Here is a 25,189-nt window from a genome sequence, read left to right on the forward strand (position 1 = left end):
CTTGTCATGTATAATGTTATATAGGGTCAGTCTGATGGTGGAGGTGACGCCCTAGTAAATCCAAAGGTTTCAGTTTGATTTCATTGCGTTCGGTTTCAATTTTTTTGGACAGAAAAATAACGCAGTCTGCAGCCTTCTCCAGTTTTCATTTTTAGGCAGTAAAAAAAATACCTGGCCCTTCATTGTTGTCTTTCCTTCAAAAAATACAAACCAGAGAGAATGGAAATAAAGTGTAACAAAGGAAGTCCCGGTGAGGATTTTACTGGATTCCCCCCCCCCCCCCGTATTTTCTGTTGCTCTTAGGATGGAACTGAAAGGCGGAAACCGGAAACCGAACCTCTGGTGTGGATTTGATCTCAGTCCGATCCAGCTCTGCAGTCGCTCCGTAGAAGCTGAAGGAGAACCATCCCACAACCCTCATCCTGATACCTTTACACCTATTAACCCCTTAGTGATGCAGCCTGAATGACCTGCTCATTTTTCAGGGTTTTTTTTCATCATCACATTCCCGGAGCCTTGCTTCTTAATGTTTCCCTCCACACAGCCGTATGAGGGCTTGTTTTTTGCGGGACAAGTAGTATTTTCTAAAGGCATCATTTTTGGTCACATATAATGTATCGTATAACTTGTTCTACTCTTTTTAGGGAGATTGGTGGGATAAAACTTCAGTCATGTGTTTTTTGGATTTAGTGTGCACAATATATAATGTGATAACCTTCTTCTCTGGATCAGCTGGATTCCGGCAACACCGAGTTTATAAAGTTTTTTTTTATGTAGAACTATTTTTGTACACTCAAAAAAACCACTTTTTTTTTGTTGCTTTTGTGTCGCCGCAGTCCAAGAGTCATAAGATATTTATTTTTCCATTGACGGAGGGCTCGTTTTCTCCAGTCTTCATTTATCCAATTTTTGGGAACCTAACATTTTGATTGTTTTTTATTCAAGTATTTTTCTAGAGGCAAAACGAACAAAATCTGAAATTCTGTTATTGTGAGCCGAGATGGAAAAAAGTAGCTATTTTTGCCGATTTTTGAATGCTTTTATTTGTGCGCGTTAAACAATGTACTCATTTTTTTCTCTGGGTCATTATGAACGCAGCGATACCACATGTGTGATTTTTTTTTTTTTTACATAGCAAAGTGGAAGAGATGGGCTTTTGATGTATTTGTTTTTATTTTTAATATTTTTACTACTAATTTTTTTTATTTTTTTTGTCCCACCCGCGGACTTGATTATCAGCATCTGTTTTCATTCTTCTAATACACTATTCTGTAAATTAGTATAGCAGTGCGTTAGAAAGCCTATGAGGTCAGCCAGAGACTGTAGCTGGCAGACACAGAGGCTATAGTCGTGCCTCCTGGTGTCATAGCAGCCCATCGGAAGCCTGCAGTCACATTGCGGGGGTCCGATCGATGACAGAGGGAACGCCCCCTCCTCTGTCTGCTTTTTACCTGCTGTGGTCACAATGACCGCGACATGTAAAGGGTTAAATAGTGGGAACCAAAGGTCTCTTTGGTCCCCATTGTCAGAGCAGGTGCCCGGCTATCATTTGACAGCCGAGCACCTGCTGCCTCCAGCTCGGGAGACCTGCGCCGGGCTTCTAATGCAGCACCGTCTTTTGATGGCGCTGCGGAATAAAGCCCCTTCACGGCCGCCATAAAATCACCTACTTTTTTCAACTTTAGTCTGTTGTATGGCGGCAGCTTCAATGGTTATTTCAGGCTATTACTATTGATCTATCCCCAGGATAGGTCAGCATTATTTGATTGGCGAGTGTCGGCTGCTTGGGATAGTCCGTCGATCAGCTGATCCTTTGGCCTGCTGTCAGTGCAGCAGGGCCAGGTGTCCTCATTGGTTATCAGGACCAGAAGTGTAATAAAGGCTTTGGTTCCATAGAAATCAGTGGGAGTGATGCCTCCTATTATACCTCTGGATGACCACCGATGGTAATGTCCGGCCACGCTTCAGTAACAGTGGGGCAGAGGATCAGCTTGTTCCGCAGGGATCTCAAGCGGTGGACACTCGACGATCATCTATTGACAACCTGTGCTGAGGATAAAAAGTATATGGATACCCTTTAAAGCTATTCACTGGTCCCAGACAAACCAAGATGGCTGCTTAACTTTTGACTACCTGAAGCATACTGTGCGGATATAGAAGCTCTAATACCCTGTTGTACTGCCTGTAGCTTGGATACAAGATGTGATACAGGTGGGCATGGAGGCTCTAGTACCCTGTTGTACCGCCTCTAGCTTGGATACAAGATGTGATGCGGGAGGCATGGAGGCTCTAGTGCCCTGTTGTACCGTCTCTAGCTTGGATACAAGATGTGATACAGGCGGGCATGGAGGCTCTAGTACCCTGTTGTACCACCTCTAGCTTGGATACAAGATGTGATGCAGCGGGCATGGAGGCTCTGGTACCCTGTTGTACCACCTCTAGCTTGGATACAAGATGTGATACGGGCAGGCATGGAGGCTCTAGTACCCTGATGTACCGCCTATAGCTTGGATACAAGATGTGATGCAGCGGGCATGGAGGCTCTTGTACCCTGTTGTACCACCTCTAGCTTGGATACAAGATGTGATACGGGCGGGCATGGAGGCTCTAGTACCCTGTTGTACCGCCACTAGCTTGGATGCGAGATATGATGCGGGCAGGCATGGAGGCTCTAGCTTGGATATAACCATTGATTATATATTTTTGAATTCACAATAGCCGTCTTTCTCTTGGCCTAAAAAGTTTCCCCTGCAGCTTGTATGTGACACTGGATCACCGTCTGCCAAACTATTTTCCGTCTATATTGGTGTTTCCACGTATTTATTAGTGTGATCTGGCGGTGTACTTACTTTCTGCGGTCGCACCTTTCAGGTCAGCAATGCTCTTATACTTAGATCTTCTTAGGAGGCGATCTGCTGATGATTGTGGCCCCCGGAGCTCGGTATCTTCCTTTTGTGATGCGCTTCTTTTATTTGTTTGAAGTAAAGTATTTTTGCAGTTTTTCATTAAGTTTGGCCGTGCGCAAAGTTTTTAATGCTTTGCAGTTTCATGTTTCAGTATCCTCTGTAGGGATGCAGCACTGACTTCGGGGTCCCCATAATCTGTTGGGACCTCTCTTCTGTAAGCGTGTCCCACTTCTCTTCGGTCACTCTGGCCCTGGTTTTGGCTCTTGCTGCATTATTGATTAAAGGGGTTTTTCAAGTTACATTTTTGTTTTAAACGCCAGCTGGCAATATGGACAAATAATAAGAGCTCACACTCTCCTGAACCCCCACAACTCCAACGCCGTATCCTCACCGCTGGGCCTGTTTGCATGCTGCAGTCCGTCTATATGCAGAAGATCACAGACTGCTGCAGCCAATCACAGGGCACCACTGACGTCAGTCTGTATATGGAAGGTCACAGACTACTGCAGTTGGTGGTGCACTCCGATCGGCTGCAGCTGCCCATGACTTTCCGTATACAGATGCGGCACGGCTCTAGGAGGATTCTGTTCTGGTGACATGTGGGGTGACAATTACTACTGGAACCACTATGGCGGACACTATTATTACTGGAGTCACTATGGGAGGCACTATTAAAATTGGAGCCACTATGGGGACACTAATACTACTGGAGCCACTATGGGGGGCACTATTACTACTGGGGCTACCAATATAGGAGATTCTTACTACTGGGACCACTATCGGATCACTATTACTAGTAGGGCCACTATGGCAGACCCTATTACTTCTGGATACACTATAGGCCGGTGGAGCTATAGGCAGTGGAGCTATAGGCCGGGGACAGTCTGCCCTCACGGAGCGCAGCTATAGGCCGGGGACAGTCTGCCCTCAGGTGATGGAGCTATAGGCTGGGAACTGTCTGCCCTCACAGAGCTATAGGCTGGGAAAAATCTGCCCTCAGGCAGTGGAGTTATAGGCCGGGAACAGTCTGCCCTCAGGCAGTGGAGCTATAGGCTGGGGACAGTCTGCCCTCAGGTGATGGGAGCTATAGGCTGGGAACAGTCTGCCCTCAGGCGATGGGAGCTATAGGCTGGGAACAGTCTGCCCTCAGGCGGTGGAGCTATAGGCTGGGAACAGTCTGCCCTCACGCGGTGGAGCTATAGGCCGGGGACAGTCTGCCCTCGGGCGGTGGAGCTATAGGCTGGGAACAGTCTGCCCTCACGTGGTGGAGCTATAGGCCGGGGACAGTCTTTCCTCAGGAGGTGGAGCTATAGGCTGGGAACAGTCTGCCTTCATCGGTGGAGCTATAGGCCGGGGACAGTCTGCCCTTGGGCGGTGGAGCTATAGGCCGGGAACAGTCTGCCCTCAGGAGGTGGAGCTATAGGCCAGGGACAGTCTGTCCTCAGGAGGTGGAGCTATAGGCCGGGGACAGTCTGTCCTCAGGTGGTGGAGCTATAGGCCGGGAACAGTCTGTCCTCAGGTGGTGGAGCTATAGGCCGGGGACAGTCTGTCCTCAGGCGGTGGAGCTATAGGCTGGGGATAGTCTGCCCTGAGGTGGTGGAGCTATAGGCCAGGGACAGTCTGTCCTCAGGTGGTGGAGCTATAGGCCGGGAACAGTCTGTCCTCAGGTGGTGGAGCTATAGGCCGGGGACAGTCTGTCCTCAGGAGGTGGAGCTATAGGCCGGGGACAGTCTGTCCTCAGGAGGTGGAGCTATAGGCCGGGGACAGTCTGTCCTCAGGAGGTGGAGCTATAGGCCAGGGACAGTCTGTTCTCAGGTGGTGGAGCTATAGGCCGGGGACAGTCTGTCCTCAGGTGGTGGAGCTATAGGCCGGGAACAGTCTGCCCTCAGGTGGTGGAGCTATAGGCCGGGAACAGTCTGCCCTCAGGCGGTGGAACTATAGGCTGGGGATAGTCTGCTCTCAGGAGGTGGAGCTATAGGCCAGGGACAGTCTGTCCTGAGGTGGTGGAGCTATAGGCCGGGAACAGTCTGTCCTCAGGTGGTGGAGCTATAGGCCGTGGACAGTCTGTCCTGAGGTGGTGGAGCTATAGGCCGGGAACAGTCTGTCCTCAGGTGGTGGAACTATAGGCTGGGGATAGTCTGCTCTCAGGAGGTGGAGCTATAGGCCAGGGACAGTCTGTCCTGAGGTGGTGGAGCTATAGGCCGGGAACAGTCTGCCCTCAGGTGGTGGAGCTATAGGCCGGGAACAGTCTGTCCTCAGGTGGTGGAACTATAGGCTGGGGATAGTCTGCTCTCAGGAGGTGGAGCTATAGGCCGGGGACAGTCTGCCCTCAGGCGGTGGAGCTATAGGCTGGGGACAGTCTGCCCTCAGGCGGTGGAGCTATAGGCCGGGGACAGTCTGCCCTCAGGCGATGGGAGCTATAGGCTGGGGACAGTCTGCCCTCAGGCGGTGGAGCTATAGGCCGGGGACAGTCTGCCCTCAGGCGATGGGAGCTATAGGCCAGGGACAGTCTGCCCTCAGGCGGTGGAGCTATAGGCTGGAAACAGTCTGCCCTCACGGTCTTAATGAACAGCTGAACTTTGGTGTTGTTTGGACGAGGGTGTACCTGTTCTCATTTGAAGGCCCAGGTGACACAAGGAGTCATTTTTCTTGACTCCATCCCAGCAGCTCCCTTTCTTTTTCCATAGTTCTCCGTAGTGTTGGCGCCACTTCTCTCCACGCATAAAAAAACAAAGCGTTTCTTTTATCTCCACATGCTGAGTCTGCTATTGATTTTTCCGTACTCTGTAATTACTGTCATCGTTTGCACTCGTCTTTCCCTCCTTCTTTTATCTACCTCTGAGCCACCTCTTTGTATATGGAGTGTATACAGCATTTTGTCGCAGGTTTTCTGTCCCCTTCCATTATCTGTACATTTAGGCTAGGTGCTACACAGCGACACGTGTTGCGCAACATCAAAAACTTGTGCAAGTGCCTGTTTCAGAGCTGTTAAATAGCTGCATGGCCGACACGTTGTAGGTGCGTATGACGAACATTGATGTCTATGGTGAAAAAGCTGCATGCGACCTGCGACCATAATCCGACCGGCTTGGATTTTCTGTGACATTTGTGTTGCACAGTGCGATTTGTGTTCCAGTTGCACTGGAAAGCAGGTCATAAAGCGATACAATTCACAATCCTTGGATGCACTCTGGCCCTAGCCGTATCTGAATATGCCCACTTAAGGCCTCATGTCTACTGCTAAATTGTAATTTAAAATCCGCAGCGTGATCCGCGCCCCATAGGGATGCATTGGACACCCGCAGGTAGTTAAATACCTGCGGATGTCATTTTCCCCTGAGGCGCGGATTGCGTCTGCGGGAAAACACGCGCAGCATGCTCCATTTTTAGTGCGGGTCTCCCGCGGGGACGGCTCCCGCAAGCTTCTGTGGAAGCCGTCTGGATCCGCGGCACACCCGTACCTGAATTTCTGCTCTTTGGCGCGGTAGCGCGGGAGAGCAGGAGTTTTTAAAAAAAATGGAGTGCCCGGCGCATGCGCGCAGCACGCTGCCGACGTGCCAAGCACATCCGCTGGGCCGAAGAAAGAAGATCCGGCCGAGACGGAAGGAAGAGCCGCAGCGTCCGGACAGGTAAGTTTAGGCCTCATGTCCACTAGCCAAATGGAATTGCGGATTCCGCTGCGGATTTCTGCTGCGGAATCCACATTCAATTTTGCCCATAGGGAATCATTGGCCATCCGCGGTCAATTAAATTGAATTTTGCACCCGCGGATGGCATTTTAATCTTCCTTTTAGCCTCATGTTCGCGGGAAAGGAGGGACCCGCTGCGGAATTCTGCATGAAGAATCCGCTGCAAGCCTGATTTTCCCCATGGACATGAGACCTTAGTGTTGCAACCAGAGGCGTAACTTGAAGCTCCCGGGCCCCAATGCAAAACCTGTAACAGGGCCCCTAACTATAATGCTTTATTCCTAGTACTGGGCTTGGTGTTTCAGGCCATTCTTTGCCTGTTATACCAAGCCTGGTCACTGCAGTAGTAACAGAGCTGTCTGCTTCCTGCAGAAGTCAGCTCAGTACAAGAGTGCACTGGCCAGTGAACAGTTGATCACGATGGTCCTGGCGACAGACCCCCCTGCCAATCTACTATTGATCTCCTGTCCTGAGGATAGGCCATTAATAGTTTACAATTGAACAACCCCTTCAAGACGCTATCTGAATAGCAAATTGCTTGTCAATTATGTCATGATAATCCATTCTTGCAACTTTCGACGTTACATCCCACGATGCGGGAACGCTCTCCTCATTGCCAGGATGCATACTGGGACCTCTTCCTATTGGTTCACACTTGCATACATGATTGCTTCAGATGCCCCTAGTGGTGTGGAATAATGGATTTGGCGCCTCGGAGTAGCGTACAACAGAGTTAGACACACGACTGATTTTCCATATGCAGATATAGTATACTTTGTAAATATGGTTCACAGTGACATTCGTCGTTACTACCCCCCTCTCTTGTGTAAACCCCTTAAGATCATGGACGGCTTTGGCCATAGGGAAACCACTACTTTTTTGGTATTTTCATCACCACCTTTCAAGAGCCATAACTTTATTTTTCCGTCGACATGGCCGTATGAGGGCTTGTTTTTGTCGTCTGACTGTAGTTTTTATTGGTATCATTTTTGGGTACATATAATTTATTGTACAGATCAAAAGAAGACCCGGCCGCCAGAGGACACAATGGCCGATACTGTTAGAGCCGATACTGTCAGAGCCGATACTGGCATGGGTATCACACAACTGAAGGAAGTAAAACCAAAAACCACGGAGGGAGCTCGCCTTTAGGGTCGCCGTATGGCGTGACACGGGGGTTGCCCTAATGATGCCCCAGGGCTGATAATGTGTAACTGGGTAACATGTTATGTAGTGTATAACTTGCTAATGTTTTGTTGGAGCTGAGTGAAAAAAACCACAATTTTCCATTTTCATTTGGTTGCAGCGTTCCTCATGCTGTATAAATAATTTTTTTCTGTGGGTCGGTACGATTATAACAATTCTAAAATTATATATTTTTTTTTAGGTTTTTTCGCTTTTGCACAATAAAACACTCTTATTTTTTGGAAAATATACACTCACTGTCAGGAACAATCCCACCCAACAATCTCGGAATGGAATGAAACGTTCTCGTTCATATAAGTAAGTGATTACAATATCAGAGTAAAAGGACTATATATTGTGGAGAACCGACGCCTTGTAGGGAGGCTCCAGTACCCTGTTGTACCGCCTCTAGCTTGGATACAAGATGTGATACAGGGGCATGGAGGCTCTAGTACCCTGTTGTACCGCCTCTAGCTTGGATACAAGATGTGTTACAGGGGGCATGGAGGCTCTAGTACCCTGTTGTACCACCTCTAGCTTGGATACAAGATGTAATACGGGCGGGCATGGAGGCTCTAGTACCCTGTTGTACCACCTCTAGCTTGGATACAAGATGTTATACGGGCAGGCATGGAGGCTCTAGTACCCTGTTGTACCACCTCTAGCTTGGATACAAGATGTGATACGGGGCATGGGGGCTCTAGTACCCTGTTGTACTGCCTCTAGCTTGGATACAAGATGTGATACTGGGCATGGAGGCTCTAGTATCCTGTTGTACCGCCTCTAGCTTGGATACATGATGTGATACGGGGCATGGAGGCTCTAGTACCCTGTTGTACCGCCTCTAGCTTGGATACAAGATGTGATATGGGGGGCATGTAGTCTCTAGTATTCTGTTGAATTGCCTCTAGCTTGGAAGTAAGATGTGATACGGGTGGGCATGGAGGCATACAGGTTCCATATCACTCCACATTTACTGTAATTGAGCCTCTAGATTGCACATTTCAAACACAAGGCCTGCCACCTCATTTTATGTGACCCTGACAGGCATTACACTCACCCAGTACCCAAAAGCAGAAAAATTTGCGAAAATGCCAAATGTTATTTGAAGAATTTTGATGCTGTGAATTTAAGCAGTTTCATACATGTGTATACAGTATATCCATGAAAAAACAACAGCTTCCACAATCCCACATAATATATTTCTGTATTCCATGAAATGAGCAGGAATCCTTCATAATGTCACAAAACCTTTATGTCCGAAATGGAATAACGAACTGACATCAAAGTATCCCATAGGCATCAAAAAGCAACAGATTATCCCAATAAATTTAAAAATAAATATGATTAAGATAAAAGAAAAAAAAATTACAAAACAAATATAAATATGTGACAAAACAACCATCACATTGTCTGCGCAATGGAGCGCTAGAGATATATTGTTGTGTCCCAAATCAGGGTTAGTGTGAGCTGCTCGGAGAATCACAGATCACACTCTGCATTGCTGTGAATCACAAATGATTCTGTTTATTTGTTAACCAGCCAAAGAATTTATAGTCCTTCAAAACAAATGCATTGAAAGGTCACCTTAACTCGTTACGCCTCTTTTACTACTGATTAGTAAACTTAGCACATGCAGTGACATCAGTCTCTGGGTGAACCTCTAGTCGTACGCTGTCTGAGATCGTTAATTGGTAATCTATATGTATTCCTAAACTTAGTCTCAATCTATATTTATACCTAAGCTTAGTTTAAAGGGGTTCTGTAATTAAAAAAAAATTCTATACTTACCTATTCCTCCCCAGGCGGTCTCCTTACCAGATCTTCACCTCACCGATCTTCTCCTGGCTCCTCCAGTCCTCCAGGTCACATCACCTCCAGCCGTCCGGATCCTCTTCTTCCTGTGATGAAGCTTACATTCTGCTTCCTGCAGGTCAATGTATCCTATGTCACTGTCTAGCAGGAAATGACGAATCCTCATCAGCCTGCTTTAGCACCACTGTGCATGCGCGATGTCTTGCCACTAGTGTTTCATATACTATATGAAACACTAGTTGCGAGATATCGCGCATGCGCGTTAAAGCAGGCTGCCGGGTTTACGGCAATCCCTGCTAGGCAGTGAACGCTACATCACTCGTAGGGTTCACTGCCCTGCAGGAAGTGAACCGCGCCTAATGGACATTCCAAAGCAGGAAGAAGAGGATCCGGACGGCTGGAGGTGACGTGACCCAGGGGACTGGAGGAGCCAAGAGAAGATTGGGGATGTGCTATGTGCTAAGATGTGCTAAGAAGACTGCCTGGGGAGGAATAGGTAAGTATAGAACTTTTAAAAAAATTTTTAAATGACAAAACCCCTTTAAGGTTTATATATTCAGTCAGCTGTCTGGCTACACATTGAGTGAAGGTCAATTGCAGCTTTTTTTTCTTCAGACCCTGCAATCTTATGAACAACAATATGTGTGGCAAGTAACTTGGAAAATAGAAACAAGATGTTGTTCACCAGACACTATGGAGTTTCCAAATCCATTTGGACTGTCTTTGCAAAAGACCTCCGCTTAAATTGTCCCCGCGCCTCCCGAAAGCAAAATGGTCATCCTGCACTTTTTGTAACCAAGAATTACAAGAATAAAACCTTTTGAAATGATGTGGAATATGCTTTAGTTTGTCAATCTTATCACAGCCTCAGTATCGCGCATGTGTTCTCATACACGAACCTTTAGCTCATGACTAGTCGTACCTGTATATATGTTGGGGCAAGGGCGTATCAACATCGGTAAATTTAGGCTGGGTTCACACAGGGCGTATTCCCGTCGGAAATCTCGCGGTTTGGCCGCAGCAAAAACCGCGAGATTTCCGCCGCGGATTAAGCCGCGGCGGCTTTGAAGCGGCAAGGCCGCTCGCTTTTCCGTTGCGGCCGGCGCTCCATAGAGGAGAGCGCGGCCGCGACGAAAGCAAACAAAAAAGAAAAGTAAATAGACATGCTGCATATTCTGAAACCGCAGCCACGGTTTCAGCCGGATTACCGCAGCGGATTAGCCGTCCCGTGTGGACCAGATTTCTGAGAAATCTCGTCCACATGGCTGGCTAATCCCGAGATTAGTGGCCGCGGGCGGATTTGCCGCGGCAAATCCGCCCTGTGTGAACCCAGCCTTAGGCCTCATGTCCACGGGGAAAATCAGGCCCGCCGCGGATTCTCCATGCAGAATCCCGCAGCGGGTCCCTCCTTTCCCGGAGACATGAGGCTGAAAATAAAATTAAATTCACCTGTCCGAACACAAGCCATGGCAGACCTGGACACCACTGACTGGCATCTGGTTGCATATACAGTATTTCATGTTAACCTCCCGCTTCCCATGACATACATGTATGATATGGGGCACAAACGAAATTATGACTCTTCCAATGGGTTCACGGGCCTAAAACATGTTAAATCAGGACATATGATAGATTAAGGGTGATTTAGGGTCTAATATAATAAGAATAAGACTCTTACAGGGTTGCCCTTGTCAGGATGGTGTTTCATAGAATGAATGGTGGAGTTGGAAGGGACCTCCAGGGTCATTGGGTCCAACCCCCTGGTCAATGCAGGATTCACTAAATCATTTCAGACAGATATTTGTCCAGTCTTTGAACACCATTGAAGGAGAACTCACCACCTCCTGTGGTAACCTGTTCCACTCATTGATCACCTTCACTGTCAAAGTTTTTTTCTGATATCTAATGTGTGTCTCTTCCCTTTCAGTTTCATCGCAATGCTTTTAGGATTTCCTTGTGCAAATGAGAATAGGGCTGATCCCTTTGCACTGTTACAGCCCTTCAGATATTTGTAGACCACTATTAAGTCTCCTCTCGGCCTTCTTTTTTGCAAGCTAAACATTCCCAGATCCTTTAATCGTTCCTCATAGGACATGATTTGCAGACCGCTCACCATCTTGGTAACTCTTCTCTGAATTTGCTCCAGTTTGTCTATGTCTTTTTTTAAAGTGGGCTGCCCAGAACTGGACACAGTATTCCAGATGAGGTCTGACTAAGGAACAGTAGAGGGGGATAATGACCTCACGTGATCTAGACTCTATACTTCTCTTGATAAATCCCAGAATTATGTTTGCCTTTTTGGCTGCTGCATCACATTGTTGACTCATGTTCAGTCTATGATTTATTAGTATAAACAAGTTTTTTGTGCTGCTTAGCCCAATTCCTCCTATTCTGTATGTGCTTTTTTCATTTTTTTTGCCCAGATGTAGGACTTTGCATCTCTCCTTGTTAAATACCATTCTGTTAGTCGCTGCCCACTGTTCAAGCTTTTCTAGATCTTTTTGAATACTTTCTCTTTCTTCCCTAGTGTTAGCTATCCGTCCTAACTTTGTGTCATCGGCAAATTTCGGCAAATTTGGTCAATTTCCTATCAATTCCCTCCTCCAGATCATTTATAAAAATGTTGACCACCACTGGGCCTAGGACAGAGCCTTGTAGTAGCCCACTTGATACATTCTTTCACTGGGATGTGCAGCCACTTATGACCACTCTTTGAGTACAATCACTTAGCCAGTTGTGAAGCCACCTAACAGTTGCCTTGTCAATCCTATATTTGGCCATTTTTTCAATAAGGATGGTATAAGATACTTTGCGAAATCCATTACTAAAGTCAAGATATACTATATCCACCGCATTTCCCTGATCTACCCAGTCAGTGATTCTGTCATAGAAGGAAATTAGATTCATCTGGCATGACTTGTTTGTTACAAACCCATGCTGGCTCTGGTTAAGTACTCCATTTGTACTTGCATACATGCTGTTTACTAATTTGTTCAAAGATCTTTCCCGGTATAGAAGTCAGGCTCACAGGCCTGTAGTTTCCTGGATCCACCTTCTTCCCTTTTTGGAAGATAGGGACAACATTTGCCCTTCTCCAATCTTCTGGGACTTCTCCTGTTCTCCAGGAATTTTCAAAGATTATGGCGAGTGGTTCAGCAATTACCTCCACTGCTTCCTTTAGTATCCTAGGATGTAATTCATCTGGACTTTGGGACTTGAATTCATGTAAGTTAGCTAAGTGTTCCCTCACCATCTCTCTGCTTATAGATAGCCTGCATTCTTGTATTCCCCCAATAGCACAGGGAAGATCAGTTGATGTTCCATCTACTTTCTGAGAGAAAACAGATACAAATTAGGAATTTAAAAGTTCGTCCTTCTCAACACCATTCTTAACCAATTCACCATTTTCATCTTGTAAGCATCCAATAGCATCTTGGACTTTTCTTTCGATTTTGACCTATCCCCAAAATCCTTTTTTATTGCTTTTGGCCTCTGTTGCAAGCCTCAATTAATTATTAGCTTTAGCTTTTCTGACACTTGCCCTACAGTTTCTGCAGACCGCATTTAATTATTCTTTATATATCCCCCCCCCCCCTTCCCATTTGATAAACATACTTTTTTCTTCCTTTTTAACATGTATGCAAGTTCTGTGTTCATTAGAGATGAGCAAGTATACTCGCTGAAGGCAATTGCTCGAGCAAGCATTGCCTTTAGCGAGTATCTCCCCCGCTCGAGATTGCAGGTTCGGGTGCCGGCACGGGGGAGCGGTGAGTAGCGGCTGTCAGCAGGAGGGAGCGGCAGGGAGAGATAGATCTCCCCTCCGTTCCGCCCCGCTCTCCCCCGCAGCTCCGTGCCCGCTGCCGGCACCCGAACCTGCAGTCTCGAGCGGGGGAGATACTTGCTAAAGGCAATGCTCGCTCGAGCAATTGCCTTTAGCAAGTATACTCGCTCATCTATAGTGTTCATCCATCCTGGTCTCTTTAAATTCTTCCCACTCTTCCTTCTTTTAGGGATTGTCAATGATTTTGCTTTGAGAATCTCATTTCACAATATTTCCCAACCTTCTTGGACATTTCTGTCCTTAAGAACATCCGGCCATTGGATTCTTCCTCTCCTCTTTCTGGGTTCATTAAAATATGCCTTTCTGAAGTCCAACCTTGAGGTCTGAGTTTTCTCCCGTCTTCCTTCCCTTCTTATCCAACATCCAAGGATATCATGCTCACTGCCTCCTAAGGTCCTAGCCACCCTTACTTCCTTAACTATTACCTCCCTGTTGTTAGGAATTTGGTCCCAGATAGCAGATCCCCTTGTTTTCTCTTCTACCTTTTGGAAGATAAAATTGTCAGCAAGAGCGGATAAGTATTTGTTGGATCCAATACTTTTACCGGAGAGAGATTCCCCACAAATGTCTGGATGGGTAAAATCTCCCATGATCACTATGCTGTGCTTTTTTGAGAGCTTGGCCATCTGATGTAGAAAGAGTTCCTCCATATCTTCTGCTTGTCCAGGCGGCCTATAGTAAATGCCTACAATGGTGTCCTTTCTGTTGTTCTCTCCTTGTATTCTTACCCAAACAGTTTCTACAGAACTCCCAGCTCTGAAGCTTGAATCTCTGTGGAGATGAATGTTCTCCTAACATACAACACAACACCTCCTCCCCTTTTATTAGGTCTGTTTCTTATAAATACGTTGTATCCTTCAAGCCTTGTATTCCAATCATGTGTATCATCCCACCAAGTTTCCGTGATGCCTATGACATCATATTTCTCTTCCTGTGTTAGGAGCTCCAATTCTCCTTGTTTCTTTCCCATGCTCTGAGCATTTGTGTAAAAACATGTTAGTTTGTGATCGATGTCTCTTGCTCCTCTACTTGCCTTCTGACTTGTCTTTGTTCTTTCTTTCCACTTCTAATAGCGAGGTTCTTAAATGTATTAATTAGCTGTATATTTTTACCTGGCCTTTCACTTCCTTTTCCATATTGTTCTAGTTTAAAGCTCTCCTAATGAGTGAAGCAAGGCGCCCACCAAATATATGCTTACCTGTTTTTGTAAGGTGCAACCCGTCTCTAGCAAGCAGTCCATCATATAGGTAATTCACTCCATGGTCTAGAAATCCAAATCTGTGTTGACGGCACCATTGACGTAGCCAGTTGTTCACCTCTAGAATCCTGTTCCACCTCCCATGACCATCCACTGGGAGGATGGAGCGCAAGACCACCTTGTCTCCTAGCTCCTTCACCTTCTTTCCAAGATCTTCAACATCTCTATGGATAGTTACAAGGTCCTTTTTTGCAGTGTCCATTGTCCCTACATGTATTAGTAGGAATGTGTGGTGTTCTGTAGGACTGAAGAGTCTTGACAGCCTATCAGACACCTCTTTGATTTGTGCACCTGGAAGATAGCACACCTCTCGTGAGGTGTCTGGTCTGCAGACAGTGACCTCTGCTCCTCTCAATAGGGAATCCACCACAACCATGGCTCTCCTCCTATTCTTCACAACAGCACTTCTTTTTCTCCATTCAAGAGGACTCTGTGTGCTTACTACTGGATCCCTTGAAGATCACCAAGCATGAATGAACGTGATGAAAATTAGTGTCCGAGTGTTCTTTTGTTTTCTACATGTGTCTCGGTTTTTGGTAACATATTTATGTTCTGCTTGCTGACTTCTATTTATCGTCTGCAGTCTCATTTTTGGAGACCTCACTGTTATGACATGTACTTATTGTTCGATAGTTGATTTTTTTGGCTGTTTTGTATTTGTAGGATAAATGTTTTTGTGAAGCTCTCACATGTGCGAAGGGCATGCTTTTTACATTTGGTCAAGTCAGGATGTAGATAAATTAACCCATTAAGTGCTGTATTGGGTATCTTCCCTGCATTAACCCTGAATGTAGTTGGTAGTTTGGAGAGGTAGTGAGCTCCGGGCTGGGTAACATGGAGATTTGTCATGCAGCTGCGGCTCTGTCTTTTCTCTTGCAGGCTTTGCTCTGCAGATCCAGTGTTACCAGTGCGAGGAGTTCCAGAAGGATGACTGCTCCTCCCCGGAGTTCATTGTGAACTGCACCGTCAATGTTCAGGACACGTGTCAGAAAGAGGTGATGGAGAAAAGTGACGGTGAGTGTGATGTGGCCTGAGGACAATGCTCCAGGGTTGCTTCTTCATTCAGGTGGATGTGTGAGGAGATTGTTGCCTACTTCTCATCATCTCGTAGCTTTCATGGACAGGCCGATGTTGTGGGATTAGGACTTGGCCTCATAAACCAGTGTTGTTCGCACGCATGATTTCTTTTTTCTGGTCATCCAGGTTTAGTCTGTTGTGAAATGGCCAGAATAGAGTATTGTTTGGTCATCAGATCAGAAGTAAGTAGTTTGGGTCATTCTCTTTTCCCGCCTCCCCTCACTCTCCTGCCTCTGCCCATTTCCCCTCGCTCTCTTGCCTTTCTGCTCGCCCTTCCTCACTCTCCTGTCTCCCTGCCTGTTTCCCCTCACTCTCCTGCCTCTCTGCCCATTTCCCCTCGCTCTCCTGCCTCTCTGCCTGTTTCCCCTCACTCTCCTGCCTCTCTGCCCGGTTTCCCCTCACTCTCCTGCCTCTCTGCCCGGTTTCCCCTCACTCTCCTGCCTCTCTGCCCGGTTTCCCCTCGCTCTCCTGCCTCTCTGCCCGGTTTCCCCTCGCTCTCCTGCCTCCCTGCCTGTTTCCCCTCACTCTTCTGCCTCTCTGCCTGTTTCCCCTCGCTCTCCTGCCTCTCTGCCCATTTTCCTCGCTCTCCTGCCTCTCTGCCCATTTTCCTCGCTCTCCTGCCTCTCTGCCCATTTTCCTCGCTCTCATGCCTCTCTGCCCATTTTCCTCGCTCTCCTGCCTCTCTGCCCGTTTCCCCTCGCTCTCTGCCCGTGGCCCCTCCTCTCCTGCCTCTCTGCCCGTTTTCCCTCACTCTCATGCTTCTCTGCTCGTTTCCTCTCACTCTCCTGCCTCTCTGCCCGTTTCCCCTTGCTCTCCTGCCTCTCTGCCCGTTTCCTCTCACTATCCTGCCTCTCTGCCCATTTTCCTCGCTCTCCTGCCCCTCTGCCTGTTTCCCCTCGCTCTCCTGCCTCCCTGCCCATTTTTCCTGCCTCTGTACCCATTTCCCCTCGCTCTCATGCCTCTCTGCCTGTTTCCCCTCGCTCTCCTGCCTCTCTGCCTGTTTCCCCTCGCTCTCCTGCCTCTCTGCCCGTTTCCCCTCGCTCTCCTGCCTCTCTGCCCTTTTCCCCTCGCTCTCCTGCCTCTCTGCCCGTTTCCCCTCGCTCTCCTGCCTCTCTGCCCGTTTCCCCTCGCTCTCCTGCCTCTCTGCCCGTTTCCCCTCGCTCTCCTGCCTCTCTGCCCGTTTCCCCTCGCTCTCCTGCCTCTCTGCCCGTTTCCCCTCGCTCTCCTGCCTCTCTGCCCGTTTGCTTTCGTTCTCCGGGCGCTCTCTTCCTGCCTCCACCATATCTCCAGGTGCTCTCTGCCCGTCTTCCTCTCTTTCCCTGGGTGCTCTCTACCGGCCCTTACCCTCTCTTTCCCTGGGTGCTCTCTACCGGCCCTTACCCTCTCTCCAGACACCCTCTACCCGCCTCCCCCCTTGCTCCCTGGGTGCCCTCTACACACCTTCCCCCCTTGCTCCCTGGTTGTTCTCTACCCACCTCCCCCTCTCTCCCCCTGGGCGCTCTCTACCCAGCTCCCTCCTCTCTCTCCATGGCCCCTTTCTACCCGCCTGCCCCCTGCCCTCTCCTTTAGCCGCTTTCTACCCGCCTCCCCCTCTCTTACTGGGCACTTTCCTGTCTCTTTCCTTCCCGCTGCCTCCTGACACTTGTTTAGGGCCGCGTACTTGTGTATCTTTTATTTCTGCATCCGTTACACACGCGGTAATCTTCAGTATCGTCAAACGTGATCCCTCCACGTCGTCTATTCTACCATTTCCCGGTGTTATTTGTGAAACCTGCCTCTAGCTTGCGGCTAATCACCCTCCTGGGGGAGAGGCCGATGTAAAGTCTTATCTGAGCGCCGGACGCACAGACCTCGGAGTGCAGAGCGGCGCTCTACGTAAATAACACATTAGGATGTGCAGATTCCAGCGTGTGATGAGTGGAGAGACCCTTGTATGAAGAGGCGTCGCTATGTGGACAACAAAGCTATAAACGTCTCCTTTGTAGCGGCGCCGCTGCACTGCACATCATGAAACACTCGCCCCCCCCCCCTCGTCTCCAGCCCGGGAGCAGAATTACCCGGACCCACAGAATTACTGGTGTTTTACAGTGATGAAAGCGCGGCTCAGAGTCTAAGAAGATCTGATAGGAAAAGATGCTTCCAAAGCGTGAAAAGAATTTGATGTGAGGCTGCGGGTGATGGAGTCGGCGTGATTTACACATCTAAGTGATGCGCCGAGATGGGGCTTCCAGGGCCGCCGCCTGCAGCTGACGATAAACAAACTTGCAAGTGAATAGAAAGTTACAGTGTGTGTCATTAATTTTCTCCACGCAGTAAACCTGACGGTGGATATATTGCGCTCCGGCACCCGCAGGCCATGTTCTCTTATTAATAAATTGCTTCCAATTTTTCTCTCCCCACAATACTTTTAGGCGTGCGACAGATAAACCGGATTAAGGGTCTTAAATAAGGTGCGTTGTAAATACAGGGGTGCCGAGCGGATTCCTGCGGATCGGGTTTGGCGCCACTCTACAGTTTACAGCACAGACATGGTGGATTCCGTATGCTCGGTGCTCCTTCAGCAAATGATATGGCCGAATGTCTTTTATGTTCCCAGCCTTGAAGAGGATTAGTCCGTTCTTCCTTCTATTGGAAATTACCAAATCTACATCTCCGGGCGTGAGCTGCCCCTATCCAACTGCCTCGTAGCCGCTGCCATTTTCCACTTGATTGCATTTAATCCTCACATGTAGAATCCACCCATATAGAGGAGCTGCCCGCTTACTGGATGGGTTTAGCGCAATGTGTGCGCACGGCGAGATGTTCCGGCTAACGTCTTCACCAACGGGAGATGGAGCCGTGACCCGTATTGGTTACCATACACATCGCTCCTTTATTAAAACGCTTATTTTTGTCAATTTACAAAATGCAATGCGATTGAACAAAAGACAAATCTAAATCACGTCAGTATTTGGTGTGACCGCCCTTCGCCTTCATAACAGCAGCCGTTCTTCTAGTTACACTTGCACACAGTTTTTGAAGCAAATCGGCAGGGAGGTTGTTCCAGACATCTTAGAGGACTAAGCACAGATCTCTTGTGGATGTCGGCTCGCTCCAATCCTTCTGTCTCTTCATGTAATCCCAGACAGACTGGATGATGTGAGATCAGGGTTAGGTGGTACTATATCATCACCATTTGTTCTTTGATACGCTAAAGATAGTTCTTAATGACATCGGCTGGATGTTGGGTTTTTTGTCCTACTGCAGAATAAATTTGGAGCCAATCAGACGCCTCCCTAATGGTATTGCATGATGGATAAGTACCTGCCTGTATTTCTCAGCATTGAGGACACCATTAATCCTGACCAATTCCCCAACTTGATTTGCTGAAATGCAGCCCAAAGCCTCCATCATAGATCACTGCTGCCTGCAGACACTCATTATTGTACCGCTCTCCACCATACTTCACTGCTGCCTTCAGACACTCATTATTGTACCGCTCTATACCATGCTTCACTGCTGCCTGCAGACACTCATTATTGTACCGCTCTCCACTATGCTTCACTGCTGACTTCAAAAACTCATTATTGTACCGATCCCCGCCATGCTTCACTGCTGCCTGCAGACACTCATTATTGTACCACTCTCCAACATGCTTAACTACTGCCTGCAGACACTTATTATTGTACTGCTCTCCACCATACTTCACTGCTGCCTGCAGACACTTATTATTGTACCGCTCTCCACCATGCTTCACTGCTGACTGCAAAAACTCATTATTGTACCGATCCCCGCCATGCTTCACTGCTGACTTCAAAAACTCATTATTGTACCGATCCCCGCCATGCTTCACTGCTGCCTGCAGACACTCATTATTGTACCACTCTCCAACATGCTTAACTACTGCCTGCAGACACTTATTATTGTACCGCTCTCCACCATGCTTCACTGCTGACTTCAAAAACTCATTATTGTACCGATCCCCGCCATGCTTCACTGCTGCCTGCAGACACTCATTATTGTACCACTCTCCAACATGCTTAACTACTGCCTGCAGACACTTATTATTGTACCACTCTCCACCATGCTTCACTGCTGCCTGCAGACACTCATTATTATACCACTCTCCACTATGCTTCACTGCTGCCTGCAGACACTCATTCTTGTACCGCTCTCCACCATGCTTCACTGCTGCCTGCAGACACTCATTATTGTTCTGCTCTCCACCATGCTTCACTGATGCCTGCAGACACTTATTATTATACCGCTGTCGACCATGCTTCACTGCTGCTTGCAGACACTCATTATTGTACCGCTCTCCACTATGCTTCACTGCTGCCTGTAGACACTCATTATTGTTCTACTCTTCACAATGCATCACTGCTGCCTGCAGACACATATTATTGTACCGTTCTCCCCCATGCTTCATTGCTGCCTGCAGACATATTATTCTACTGCTCTCCACAATGCATCACTGCTGCCTGCAGACAATCATTATTGTACCGCTCTCCACAATGCTTCACTGCTGCCTGCAGACACTCATTATTGTACCGCTCTCCACCATGCTTCACTGCTGCCTGCAGACACTCATTATTGTACCGCTCTCCACAATGCTTCACTGCTGCCTGCAGACACTCATTATTGTACCGCTCTCCACAATGCTTCACTGCTGCCTGCAGACACTCATTATTGTACCGCTGTCCACAATGCTTCACTGCTGCCTGCAGACACTCATTATTGTACTGCTCTCCACCATGCTTCACTGCTGCCTGCAGACACTCATTATTGTACTGCTCTTCAGCCCTTCAGCAAACAAGCAGCCTTATATTACAGCCAAATATGTTACATTATGACTTGTTACTCCTGACACCATCTTTCTGCACCCCAGTTGCGTAGCCTTTTTTCCTACGTGGAAGGTATGGCTTTTTGGTCTCAGTTCTTTCATGAGGACCACTTCGGGCCAGATCTCTCTGAACAGTAGGTGGTTGTACCCGGGCCCACTGGTTTCTGGCAATACTGAGCTGATGGTACTGCTGGACATCTTCCGATTTTGAAAGGAAGTAAGCCTGATATGTCTTTCAATTGCTGTACTAAGTTTCCTAAGGCGACCACTGTGTCTACGGATCTCTACGTTGTCTGTTTCTTGTTGCTTCTTGAAAAGAACTTAAAACCCCAGTCTGCTGTGAAATCTTTGCCTGGGAGAGACCTTGCTGATGCAGTAGAACTACCATGTGTCTTGTTGCTGTGCCTGTGACGTGAAACTGTCTTCCACAACCTCACCTTTGTAGCAGAGTTTGGCTGTTCCTCACCCAGTTTTAAGCCTCTTACAATACTGCTTCTGGTTCCATTAATACTTGTGTTTCAACCAACATATGAAATTGATGATCATTATCACCTGTTTGGTATAATTCGTTAATCATGCATGTGATCTATATATATGATAGTACAGTACATATAGTACACATACAGGATAGTACAGTACATGTGTGTATATGTATATAGGATATGACATAATATGCATACATACCGGATAGTACAGTACGTTTATATATATATATATATATATATATATATATATATATATATATATATATATATGGCATTACATGTATACATACAGGATAGTGCAGTACCTGTAGTACATATATATAGGATAGTACATTACATGTAGTATATATATAGGATAGTACAGTACAGTACATGTACACATATAGGATAATACAGTACATGTAGTATATATAGGATAGTACAGTAGATGTAGTGTATATATATATATATATATATATATATATATATATATATATATATGGCATTACATGTATACATACAGGATAGTGCAGTAACTGTAGTACTAATATAGGATAGTACATTACATGTAGTATATATATATAGGATAGTACAGTACATGTACACATATAGGATAACACAGTACATACAAACAGGATAATACAGTACATAAATAGGATAATACAGTACATGTAGTACATATACAGGATAGTGCAGTACATGTAGTATATAAATAGGATAGTACAGTTCATGTATACATAAAGGATAGTACAGAACATGTACACATATTGGATAATACAGTACCTGTAGTATAGATAAAGGATAGTACATACAGTACATGTAGTATATATATTGGATAGGTATATAACATTGCAGCTAGAGGGCAGCGCAGTACATGTAGTACAGGTGTATAACATTACAGCTAGAGGGCAGCGCAGTACATGTAGTACAGGTGTATAACATTACAGCTAGAGGGCAGCGCAGTACATGTAGTACAGGTGTATAACATTACAGCTAGAGGGCAGCGCTGTACATGTAGTACAGGTGTATAACATTACAGCTAGAGGGCAGCGCTGTACATGTAGTACAGGTGTATAACATTACAGCTAGAGGGCAGCGCTGTACATGTAGTACAGGTGTATAACATTACAGCTAGAGGGCAGCGCTGTACATGTAGTACAGGTGTATAACATTACAGCTAGAGGGCAGTGCAGTACATGTAGTACAGGTGTATAACATTACAGCTAGAGGGCAGTGTTGTACATGTAGTACAGGTGTATAACATTACAGCTAGAGGGCAGTACAGTACATGTAGTACAGGTGTATAACATTACAGCTAGAGGGCAGCGCTGTACATGTAGTGTGTGTGTATATAGGTCAGTACAGTACATGTAGTATAGGTGTATAACATTACAGCTAGAGGGCAGTACAGTACATGTAGTACAGGTGTATAACATGGCAGGTAGAGAGGGGTACAATGCCTGTAATGTTATATACTGTACCTACACTGCATGTAATGTACCCCTCTCTACCTCTACTGTACTGCCCCCTCTCTGTAATGTTATATAATGTGCCTATACTACATGTAATATACCCCTCTCTACCTCTACTGTACTGCCCTCTCTCTGTAATGTTATATGTAATACCTATACTACAAGTAATGTACCCCTCTCTACCTCTACTGTACTGCCCCCTCCATGTAATGTTATATAATGTGCCTATACTACATGTAATGTACCCCTCTCTACCTCTACTGTACTGCCCCCTCCATGTAATGTTATATAATGTGCCTATACTACATGTAATGTACCCCTCTCTACCTCTACTATACTGCCCTCTACCTGTAATGTTATATACAATACCTATACTACATGTAATGTACCCCTTTCTACCTCTACTGTACTGCCCTCTCCCTGTAATGTTATATACTGTACCTATACTACATGTAATGTACCCCTCCCTACCTCTACTGTACTGCCCTCTCCCTGTAATGTTATATACTGTACCTATACTACATGTAATGTACCCCTCCCTACCTCTACTGTACTGCCCTCTAACTGTAATGTAATATACTGCACCTATACTACATGTAATGTACCCCTCTCTACCTCTACTGTACTGCCCTCTAACTGTAATGTAATATACTGCACCTATACTACATGTAATGTACCCCTCTCTACCTCTACTGTACTGCCCTCTAACTGTAATGTAATATACTGCACCTATACTACATGTAATGTACCCCTCTCTACCTCTACTGTACTGCCCTCTCCCTGTAATGTTATATACTGTACCTATACTACATGTAATGTACCCCTCTCTACCTCTACTGTACTGCCCTCTAACTGTAATGTAATATACTGCACCTATACTACATGTAATGTACCCCTCTCTACCTCTACTGTACTGCCCTCTAACTGTAATGTAATATACTGCACCTATACTACATGTAATGTACCCCTCTCTACCTCTACTGTACTGCCCTCTAACTGTAATGTAATATACTGCACCTATACTACATGTAATGTACCCCTCTACCTCTACTGTACTACCCTCTGCTTGTAATGTTATATACAGTACCTATACTACATGTAATGTACCCCTCTCTACCTCTACTGTACTGCCCCCTCCCTGTAATGTTATATAATGTGCCTATACTACATGTAATGTACCCCTCTCTACCTCTACTGTACTGCCCTCTCTCTGTAATGTTATATGTAATACCTATACTACAAGTAATGCACCCCTCTCCACCTCTACTGTACTGGCCTCTAACTGTAATGTAATACACTGCACCTATACTACATGTAATGTACCCCTCTCTACCTCTACTATACTGCCCTCTACCTGTAATGTTATATACAATACCTATACTACATGTAATGTACCCCTCTCTACCTCTACTGTACTGCCCTCCCCTTGTAATGTTATATACAATACTATACTACATGTAATGTACCCCTCTCTACCTCTAATGTACTGCCCTCTACCTGTAATGCTATATACAATACCTATACTACATGTAATGTACCCCTCTCTACCTCTACTGTACTGCCCTCCCCTTGTAATGTTATATACAATACTATACTACATGTAATGTACCCCTCTCTACCTCTAATGTACTGCCCTCTACCTGTAATGCTATATACAATACCTATACTACATGTAATGTACCCCTCTCTACCTCTACTGTACTGCCCTCTAACTGTAATGTAATATACTGCACCTATACTACATGTAATGTACCCCTCTCTACCTCTACTGTACTGCCCTCTGCTTGTAATGTTATATACAATACCTATACTACATGTAATGTACCCCTCTCTACCTCTACTGTACTGCCCTCTAACTGTAATGTAATATACTGCACCTATACTACATGTAATGTACCCCTCTCTACCTCTACTATACTGCTGTCTCCCTGTAATGTTATATACAATACCTATACTACATGCAATGTACCCCTCTCTACCTCTACTATACTGCTGTCTACATGTAATGTTATATACAATACCTATACTACATGCAATGTACCCCTCTCTACCTCTACTATACTGCTGTCTACATGTAATGTTATATACAATACCTATACTACATGTAATGTACCCCTCTCTACCTCTACTGTACTGCCCTCCCCCTGAAATGTTATATACAGTATCTATACTACATGTAATGTACCCCTCTCTGCCTCTAATGTACTGCCCTCTACCTGTAATGTTATGTGCAATACCTATACTACATGTAATGTACCCCTCTCTACCTCTACTGTACTGCCCTCTAACTGTAATGTAATATACTGCACCTATACTACATGTAATGTACCGCTATCTACCTGTACTGTACTGCCCTCTAACTGTAATGTAAAATACTGCACCTATACTACATGTAATGTACCCCTCTCTACCTCTAATGTACTGCCCTCTAACTGTAATGTAATATACTGCAATAATACTACATGTAATGTACCCCTCTCTACCTCTACTGTTATATGCTGTACCTATATATTACATGTAATATACCCCTCTCCGCCTCTAATGTAATGCCATCTCCCTGTAATGTGTTACACTACATATAATGAACTCCTTTACTTCTACTGTACTGACCTCTACTGGCAGTACAGGTACAGTATATAACATTACAGGGATATGGCAGT

The 25,189-nt window shown here is 46.2% G+C and overlaps 1 protein-coding gene across 1 annotated transcript in view; it reads left to right on the forward strand.

Annotated features, from left to right (window-relative positions):
* The window catches only part of LYPD1 (LY6/PLAUR domain containing 1), a 52,658-nt gene that overhangs the window by 24,752 nt on the left and 2,717 nt on the right, over positions 1-25,189 (forward strand). Inside the window, exon 2 of the mRNA XM_066575245.1 lies at positions 15,574-15,708. Within this exon, the coding sequence (XP_066431342.1) occupies positions 15,574-15,708 (135 nt within the window). The remainder of the gene's footprint in view (positions 1-15,573; positions 15,709-25,189) is intronic.

Source organism: Eleutherodactylus coqui, chromosome 8, assembly GCF_035609145.1.
Source record: "Eleutherodactylus coqui strain aEleCoq1 chromosome 8, aEleCoq1.hap1, whole genome shotgun sequence".
NCBI lineage: Eukaryota > Metazoa > Chordata > Amphibia > Anura > Eleutherodactylidae > Eleutherodactylus > Eleutherodactylus coqui.